At 41.9% G+C, this 10134-nt stretch overlaps 1 protein-coding gene across 6 annotated transcripts in view; it reads left to right on the forward strand.

The window, feature by feature from the left end:
- The window catches only part of LOC107510344 (activity dependent neuroprotector homeobox), a 31845-nt gene extending 23271 nt beyond the window's left edge, over positions 1–8574 (forward strand). For 5 of the 6 annotated variants that reach the window (XM_016143762.2, XM_016143760.2, XM_036229288.1 and 2 more), the window contains one exon: positions 3127–8574. In XM_016143762.2, the coding sequence (XP_015999248.1) occupies positions 3127–6237 (3111 nt within the window). In that variant the 3' untranslated portion in view covers positions 6238–8574. Of the gene's footprint in view, positions 1–8; positions 1386–3126 lie in introns of all 6 variants that reach the window. The other variant, XM_036229290.1, reaches the window with a different exon arrangement.
- The last annotated feature ends 1560 nt before the right edge of the window (positions 8575–10134 follow it).

A 10134-nucleotide genomic window follows, 5' to 3' on the forward strand; every position in this document is an offset into this window, starting at 1 on the left:
TTGCACAGTGGGAACCTCGGGGTCTTCGAGCATATCAAACACATTGGCAGTGTTCTGCAGGAGTTATAAGAAGTCGTGGATGACCCCGCTCCTCTTCCAGGATGCCCTCCCTGAGTTGCTACACCAGTGAAATGGAATACTGTATGGGAAATAACATACCTTTCAAGATGTTGCTTGTTGTTGATAATGCTTCCAGACATCCTTCTTTTATTGGTGATCTTCATCCTAATATTGAAGTAATGCTGCTTCCTTCAAACACCACCTCTTGGATCCAGCCCATGAATCAAGCAATTTTTAAAGTCTGCTGCCTAAGGACCTTTACCCAGGCTATTGCTGCAGCTGAGGAAGACACTGAATACTCTTCTGGAAGGTTTGCAGTATCTATCACTGCATAAGCACCTTGTTTAGGCTTGAGGTGATAACACCAAGGAATGTATGAAAGACACTCAGGAGGTTTGTCCGGGACTTCAGAGGATTTGCCGAGGATAGGGAAGGGCAAAAATCAACATGGCTGTGACTGACATGGCAAATAACTTTAACCTGGGTGTGGATGAAGATGACATTGAGGAGCTCCTAGAGGTGGCTCCTAAGGAATTGACTAATGAGTTGTTAAAATTGGAACAGGAGCACTTAGCTGAAGAAAATGCAAGAGAAAAGGAAACTGCAAAAGAAAAAGAAACCCCCCAAGAAAATTCACTGCAAAGGGCTTGGCAAAAGCTTTTACAGACCTCAGTAAGCTCCTTAAAAAGTTTGAAAACACAGACCTGAAAAAGAAAAGTTTTCATTAATAGAAAGGGAGGGATGGTGCATTATCTGCTTAGAAGCAAATCTATGATGAAAGGAAGAAGCAAACCACCATAGATACATTTCTGGAAAGACAGATACTTCCTCAAGAAGAGCCTCAGGCAAGTCCTCCAGGAGGTATTCCAGGAGAACGCATTGTTATTGTAGGGGATGATGGCTCCATGCCTCATATTGCCCCTGAAGACCTATCAGTGGGACAAGATGTAGATAGAGGTGAAAAATAGTGATACCGATGATCTGACCCTGTATAGACCTTACCTGGTAGATGCATCTTCATTAACAGAAGTTTTAAAAATTTTTTAAAAACTAAATGGGAAAAAGCTTATAGAATAAGGATATAAAGTAAAAACTTTGTACAGCTATGACAGTGTATTTGTTTTAAGCTAAGTGTTACTAGAGTCAAAGTTTTTTAAAAATTATAAAGTTATAGTAAGCTAAGGTTACTCAATAGAAAAATTTTTAATAAATTTAGTGAAGCCTAAGTGTATAGTGTTTATAAGTTATACAGTAATGTCCTAGGCCTTCACATTCACTCACTGATTCACCCAGAGCAGCTTCCAGTCCTGCAAGCTCCATACATGGTAAGTTTTCTATACAGGTGTACCATTTATCTTCTATACTTTATTATACCTAGTCTATGTTTAGATGCACAATACCTAACCATTGCATGACAATGCCTATATATTCAGTATAATAACATGATGTCCAGGCTTGTAGCCTAGGAGTGACAGGATATACGCCATGTAGCCTAGGTGTGTAATGGACTAGACCATCTAGGTTTGTGTAAATGCACTCTTATGTTAGCACAACAGTGAAATCACCTAAGAATGCATTTCTCCGAATGTATCCCTGTTATTAAGTGACGCATGACTGTATTTCATATTTTCTTAAGTGGTAGGGGAAACTAGGAAGAATTTTGTGTCTTTTTTTCATAGGGCTAAAACTTCAAGTGCAAAAATAAGAAATTTTGTTACCTAGAAGTGCTGAAGCGCATTGTATTGTATAACAGTGTGCCCCCTGCCCCCCAAAAAAGTACTTTGGCTCATCTGTTTTAGTCTTGAAGTGTCAGCAATGCAAACAAGTATCATTAGGTGAAGATAGGACAGGTGGAGTTAGTAGGTGACATTTCCTTTTCCACAGGGAAAAGTGATTGTCAATTCAAACTTTACCATTACCTTTTCAGTACTGATTGTAATTCTGGATTATTGATCTGTTCATCAGAACATACTTGGCAGGGAATTAGTACTTTTTAAACTCTACCTCAGAAGTGGTTCTTTCTCATTTATACCCCAGGAAACGGTATCACCAACAGTCTTAGAATACAAAAGCTTACCAGTGGGACACATTATTCAGTTTTATGAATCCCAAAGTCTCTATTCTAACGCTGAAGAAGGGTTGAGCTTTAAGCAGAGTGTTTCATTTTTATTCAAACCGGTATCTAAAACAGAGTAGGTTTCTAGAGAGAGATGGTCATCTCTGGCCAACCTTGTGTTTCACATGTCTTTTTCAAAGAACCAACTACACAAATAGGGATGAGCATAATTCCGGGTGTTGCTCTTGATACCAGTATATTTTGCAATGCTTTAAAGATTTTTTAACACCATGCACTCTTCTCAGTCTACACGACATTTTTTTATTTAACTTCTTAATTTGAATCAAAACATTACTTTATTACTGCTTTTGTAGCTGCTCTTGCTTAAGGAACAGCATGACTTGTAGAAGAAAGCCTGCTTTTCAAATCAGTAGTTTTTTGATCAGCAGTGAACTCTGAATACTACACTGGACTTCAATCAGAAGAAAAATATGTTTGAGACTTTAGAAGATTTTTTCTATGAAAATTTTTCCATGATGGGAAGGATAAAAGGTGTATCTTTATATTTGGTTGCCTAATTGAACTATAGCATACTAAGCTCTAAATTTTGCTCTATAGTAAATCTGAAGCCTTACTGATTCACTGGGTGAAAGCATTTACATACAGTTTATTCTTGTCTTTTCTAACTCTAGAATGTTTGTCCTGAAACTATTTATCTTTGGTTTGTCTAAAACCAATCAGCAAATGTCACTCTGGTCTTTTCTAAACATTGCAAAGAATTATTGAGTTTTTTATTTATGCTGTGGAACTCAGAAGTATTTAGTTTAAAACAGCTTTTTCAATTGAGTTTATATTTCATAAGTTTATTTCGCAAAAGAAAAAATCAATGTGTTAGAGTTTCAGTTCTAAAAATAATGTGTGTATTAAAAATAGAGACTAAACAAAAACCTAGAACCTGTTATCGCCTATCTGAAGTGGCATTCTGATTCCACTTTTTGTCTTTTCTTTAGGACTATCGGACAAAACCTTTTTGCTGCAGCGCTTGTCCATTTTCTTCAAAATTCTTCTCTGCCTACAAAAGTCATTTCCGGAATGTCCATAGTGAAGACTTTGAAAATAGGATTCTTCTTAATTGTCCCTACTGTACCTTCAATGCAGACAAAAAGACTTTGGAAACACACATTAAAATATTTCATGCTCCAAACGCCAGCGCACCAAGCAGCAGCCTCAGCACTTTCAAAGATAAAAGTAAGAATGATGGCCTTAAACCTAAGCAGGCTGACAACATAGAGCAAGCTGTTTATTACTGTAAGAAGTGCACTTACCGAGATCCTGTCTACGAAATAGTTAGGAAGCACATTTACAGGGAACATTTTCAGCATGTGGCAGCGCCCTATATAGCAAAGGCAGGTGAAAAATCACTCAATGGTGCTGTCCCCTTAGGCTCAAATGCCCGGGAAGAAGGTAGTATTCACTGCAAGCGATGCCTTTTCATGCCAAAGTCCTACGAAGCTTTGGTACAGCATGTCATCGAAGACCACGAACGCATAGGCTATCAGGTCACTGCCATGATCGGGCACACAAATGTGGTAGTTCCCCGAACCAAACCTTTGATGCTAATTGCTCCTAAACCTCAAGAGAAGAAGGGCATGGGACTCCAGTCGAGAATTGGTTCCCTTGCTTCTGGAAACGTCCGGTCTTTGCCATCACAGCAGATGGTGAATCGACTCTCAATACCAAAGCCTAACTTAAATTCGACAGGCGTCAACATGATGTCCAGTGTTCACCTCCAGCAGAACAACTATGGCGTCAAATCTGTAGGCCAGGGCTATGGCGTTGGCCAGTCAGTGAGACTGGGTCTAGGTGGCAACCCACCAGTTTCCATCCCTCAGCAGTCTCAGTCTGTGAAGCAGTTGCTTCCCAGTGGAAATGGAAGGTCTTATGGGCTGGGGTCAGAGCAGAGGTCCCAGGCACCAGCAAGATACTCCCTGCAGTCCGCCAATGCCTCCTCTCTCCCGTCAGGCCAGTTAAAGTCTCCTTCCCTCTCGCAGTCACAGGCATCCAGAGTATTAGGTCAGTCCAGTTCCAAACCTCCTGCAGCTGCCACGGGCCCTCCCCCAGCTAATACTTCCTCAACTCAGAAGTGGAAAATATGCACGATCTGCAATGAGCTTTTTCCTGAAAATGTCTATAGTGTGCACTTCGAAAAAGAACATAAAGCTGAAAAAGTTCCAGCGGTAGCCAACTACATTATGAAAATACATAATTTTACTAGCAAATGCCTCTACTGTAATCGCTATTTGCCCACAGACACCCTGCTCAACCATATGTTAATCCACGGGCTGTCTTGTCCATATTGCCGTTCAACTTTCAACGACGTGGAAAAGATGGCAGCACACATGAGGATGGTTCACATCGATGAAGAGATGGGCCCTAAAACGGATTCTACTTTGAGTTTCGATTTGACATTGCAGCAGGGTAGTCACACTAACATCCATCTCCTTGTAACCACGTACAACCTGAGGGATGCCCCGGCTGAATCTGTCGCTTACCATGCCCAGAATAACCCTCCAGTCCCTCCAAAGCCACAGCCAAAAGTTCAGGAAAAAGCAGATATCCCTGTTAAAAGTTCACCTCAAGCTGCAGTGCCCTATAAAAAAGATGTCGGGAAAACCCTTTGCCCACTTTGTTTTTCAATCCTGAAAGGACCCATATCTGATGCACTTGCACATCACTTAAGAGAGAGGCACCAGGTTATCCAGACGGTTCATCCAGTGGAGAAAAAGCTCACTTACAAATGCATCCATTGCCTTGGTGTGTATACCAGCAACATGACCGCCTCGACTATTACTCTACACCTAGTTCACTGCAGGGGCGTTGGAAAGACTCAGAACGGCCAGGATAAGACAAATGCTCCCTCTCGGCTTAATCAGTCACCGGGACTGGCACCTGTGAAGCGCACTTACGAGCAAGTGGAGTTCCCTTTGCTGAAAAAGCGAAAGTTAGATGATGATAGCGATTCACCCAGCTTCTTTGAAGAGAAGCCTGAGGAGCCTGTTGTTTTAGCTTTAGACCCCAAGGGTCATGAAGATGATTCCTATGAAGCCAGGAAAAGCTTCCTAACAAAGTATTTCAACAAACAGCCCTATCCCACCAGGAGAGAAATTGAGAAGCTGGCGGCCAGTTTATGGCTGTGGAAGAGTGATATTGCTTCCCATTTTAGTAACAAGAGGAAGAAATGTGTCAGGGACTGTGAGAAGTACAAGCCTGGTGTGCTACTGGGCTTCAACATGAAAGAATTAAACAAAGTTAAGCATGAGATGGATTTTGATGCTGAGTGGCTGTTTGAAAATCATGACGAGAAGGATTCCAGAGTCACTGCTAGTAAAACTGCTGACAAAAAGCTCAACCTTGGGAAGGAGGATGACAGTTCCTCAGACAGCTTTGAAAATTTGGAAGAAGAATCCAATGGAAGTGGTAGCCCTTTTGAGCCTGTTTTTGAAGTTGAGCCTAAAATCCCTAATGATAATCCAGAGGAGCACATACCGAAGGTAATCTCTGAAGATGCTTTAGAACCTGAGAAGCTAGACCAAAAAGAAGAGGATGGTTCAAAATACGAAACTCTTCATTTGACTGAGGAACCAACCAAACTGATGCCTGATGCTTCTGATAGTGAGGTTGACCAAGATGATGTTGTTGAGTGGAAAGACGGTGGTGCTTCTCCATCTGAGAGTGGCCCCGGTTCCCAACAAATGTCAGACTTTGAGGACAACGCATGTGAAATGAAACCAGGAACTTGGTCTGATGAGTCTTCCCAGAGTGAAGATGCAAGGAGCAGTAAGCCAGCTGCCAAAAAAAAGGCTACCATGCAAGGTGACAGAGAGCAGTTGAAATGGAAGAATAGTTCCTATGGAAAAGTTGAAGGGTTTTGGTCCAAGGACCAGTCTCAGTGGAAGAATGCATCTGAAAATGATGAGCGCTTATCTAACCCACAGATTGAGTGGCAGAATAGCACAATTGACAGTGAGGATGGGGAGCAGTTTGACAATATGACTGATGGAGTAGCTGAGCCAATGCATGGCAGCTTAACCGGAGTTAAACTGAGCAGCCAGCAGGCATGAGTGCCAGGTTCTCTGGCATCGGTGACACAATGCAGCCTGGATCTCTGCTCTTAGCATGACTGCAAAGCTGCATCCTGACTGGTACTGCCTTCTGAGTGCTGCGTCATCAGGCTCTAGGGATATGTGGCCACTGCGTCCCCAGTGGTTCTTTCTATGACACATGATTGGCTGATCTTGCTTCAGAACTTGCTGTGACAGATGCAGTAACTAAATGTGAAAAACCAATAAGCTGGTGGCTCACGAATGCACACGAGGAAAAGCAGTGATTTATTTTATCTGCCTTCTCAACATTTCTTTCCCTCTGTAAAATGTTTGGTTGGATGTCTTTGAGAAGTGTTACCTGATTCACATGGTAGTGTAGGGCCAACATACAAGCTACCAGTCCAATGTGTATAGTAGACTTTGGGGAAAATTGATTTTTTTCATGTATTCATTCTGAATAGTTGAAATGTATATTTGTACAGTCTTTTAGACCTATTCAAGTGATGCTTATGATATTGTTACTGTGTACCCATCATAGATTTTTTTTTAGTGTTGCCCTTGCTGTGTAATAAACGCTACATCTAGTTTACCTAGCAGAAGCTTGAAATTACGCTAGTATGAACTTTTGGACAGATTTAGTTTTTGCACATAACCTTGTACAATCTTGCAACGGAGGCCAGCCACATAAGATATATATCTGGACTCTCTTGTATTATAGATTTTTTCTTGTTCTAAATATCCTTGACAGTACAGCTGACAAAACAAAAACTGGTATTTCAGATCTGTTTTCTGAAATCTTTTAAGCTAAAATCACATGCAAGAATTGACTTTGCGGCTACTAATTTTGACACCTTTTAGATCTGTATGGAAGTGTGTTGTGTTGAAGCAGCCAACCAACGAGTGCTGCGTTTGGGATATTTAGTTTTATCTTTAGTTAAACACCACCTGGTGTATTCATTTATACCATCTAATATATGACACACTGTTGTAGTATGTATAATTTCGTGATCTTTATTTCCCTTTGTATTCATTTTAAGCATCTAAATAAATTGCTGTATTGTGCTTAATGTAAATATTTGCTTTATTACACATTACAGTCCTCTGTGTCCATTATGTCTTGTGCCAGTTGATGCCATGGCTCTCTTTCATCAGAGGTGGAAACCACAGCCACTGAGGAACCTTGTGGAGACCAGGATCTGCCACTGGCATAAAGAATGCTCTCTCTCCGGGCACCTGTTACAGATTCCTTCGGTTTTGTCTTCCCTTTTAACTGCTAAAATAAACATCCTTGAGTTTTTCAGTTCCCCTTTTGTTAAGGAGCAGAGCCTGCTTATATATGTAAATGTCTTGATAAAAGGATGTAAACATAAATTGGCATTAATTTGCAAGCAGAATCTTAATGCCTTGGTGTTCTTTCTTCTAAATGAAGTAAATGTTAGTTTTCACCTTATAATGGGAACAATTGTACTAAACAGGCAACTACTCTCTCTTGTTAATAACTCTTGACCATCTTGCTATTAGGAAAAAGGCTTTGGAGATGACACATTTGGAGGGCTTTCAAGATGGAAGGAGCTGGTATGTGTTTACTACGCGTAGATCCCCAAGAGCGACTCATAGGAAGAACGGGAAGTTAGGAGGAGGCCAAGTTAGGCCCGTGTTTTCAGCTATTGTAACGATGGTGGGATTAGCTTGATCCTTGCAGATGGCAGAGGCTGGTCAGTCACCTCTTGGGGACGTTGGCCTGGAGTTCTGAAGTAGCTGGTTTCCATAATTTCTAAGACTCCAAAAGATTCGTCTTGTTAGAGCTTTTGTGACCTGAGAGTAGAAATTTTGACCAGCCCTCCCCTTAAAATGTCATGCTACTCAAAATACAGGAGAAAGCGTAGGAATGGAATCTTTAAGGGCCTGGTGTGGAGCTTTATAATTCCATTACACAGTTAAGTCACAAATTCTATGGACACCAGCTAATATTTAGGACAGGATGTCCCCAAATACCAAATCAGGAAAACGTATTGAGAAGGTTTCTCTTACTTGACGATAGTAACACCAGCTGAATCTAAGCCATCTCACATTTATTTTGAAATTACCCTGCTTCATGAACAGGTGGGAAGAACGTGGCCTAGGGCCTGGGCTTACAGCCCTCCTAGAGTACTGATGAGAGACTTGGGTAGGATAGCGGTGGGTTCTCCTGGTTAGACATTTGAGCAGACAGATGATTATGCTGCCTTGCTTAGCTGGGAGTGGACCTTGTTGGCATTCAGAAATGGCTGCCTGAGAATTGGAAATGAAGAAGATTCCCAACTGGAAATGTTGAAGAGCCCTAAAAGTGTCTCAATAAAAGCCATTTTAAAAGAATATCGTTGCTACTGTTTGCTTTTGGAATAATCTAGAAATAAAAGCTGTGGCAAACTGCCACCTAATTAGAGAATATAATTTCTGTAGATTTTTCTTAAGGAAAAACAATTCCAGAGAACTTTTTTGCCCTAGAAATTCTCTTGCGGTCGTGAGTTCCAGGGTCAGACTGACTAGCACTGGTTTCCCTCTTCAGCACGTCGAAGCGTTGTCTTTGTCCCATGTTGGTTCCCTCATTAAGCCGTTACAGGGTCCGTCAAACGGCTCTTTGTCCCCTCTTAAGGTCCAAACGAAGAGGATCTGGCCTTTTTATTGCCCTAAAGTTTGGACCGAATGCCTGCCCATCTGTAAAAATGCGCACTATTTCTGAAGGAGAATGAGTGCCAGATCTGAAAACCATACAGCAAAGATGTAGGGAGCGCCCCGTCTGAAAGACTTCACTGTGAGACGTTAAACTTGTTTTTGCCAAGTGAGTCTGCCACACAGCAGTGGTTCCCCTGCACTGACTGCACCGAACCCTCCAGAAGGGGCCCGAAGTTATTGCCAGGTGATTACATGCCATTGAAGCTTGAGAACCACCTAGTTAGAGTGATGGAAAGTCCTCTTCACTAACAAATCTAGTGGAACTACGACTTGGGGGCTGTGTTCAAAAATGAGCATATAAGGTGAAAGTTGTATGTCTTGAAAAATCCTTTCAAGTCACAATTTTAGTGTGCTCTGACTAAGGAGACGGGATGGTTGGTCCATAGTCATTTCCAGGACAGACACTTTGGAATAACGGGCAGGATTTTCTGCTCAATTTAAAAGTTTTTGCAAATATGTGTGTTTCAGAATACAGCAGCATGCATCTATGATAGAAACCAACCCGTTCCCCCACACCCCTTGAGGGTATGGCCATTCAAACCTAAACTGGTTTTTGCAATAAAAATCTTGCTGTACACTTTATTAATGCCTTACTACTAAGCAAAGCAAAATGGATGTCCTAATAAGCAAACTGTTGACTTCTTTGGAATTAATAAAGCAAGAGGCTAGAAATAAAAGGGCTCTCCCAGTGTACTTGATGTAAACGCTCTATTAGCTGCCATCTATCTAGCTTGTAGCAGAATGTGACAGCTGTGTTAGTGAAGCAGCCGTCTGAGGGTCTAGGGATTAAAAGTAAAGACCCTGCCTCAGCGACTGCTTGCTGCATGGCCTGCTGGTGGTTGCATCTGCCAGCAGAGCCATATGGGCTTCCCCAGGAAGAGAACCGAGAGGGGCTCAAACAGCCCTATCCTCCAAGAAGGGGACATCCAGGCCAGAGGGGTGACCACACCTTTCCTAGGAGTGGGGGAACATTGTTTTAAAAACCACCTAGAGCTCAGGGCACATCCGAGTGGTATTTACTCAAGCACTTTTAGAACATCACTGAGTGTTCCTGGGACTAGCTGTAGGGCACTAGATTCTAAGATAATTTGAGTCCTCAAAAGAGTCCTGCCCCAGCTCTCCAACTCCGCCAAATAGAAGTCCTGTAAAGGGAGTACTAGCTCCATGCTCCAGGACACACAGGTTCAGAGACGCGAACAT

Source organism: Rousettus aegyptiacus, unplaced genomic scaffold, assembly GCF_014176215.1.
Source record: "Rousettus aegyptiacus isolate mRouAeg1 unplaced genomic scaffold, mRouAeg1.p scaffold_m13_p_12, whole genome shotgun sequence".
Lineage (NCBI taxonomy): Eukaryota > Metazoa > Chordata > Mammalia > Chiroptera > Pteropodidae > Rousettus > Rousettus aegyptiacus.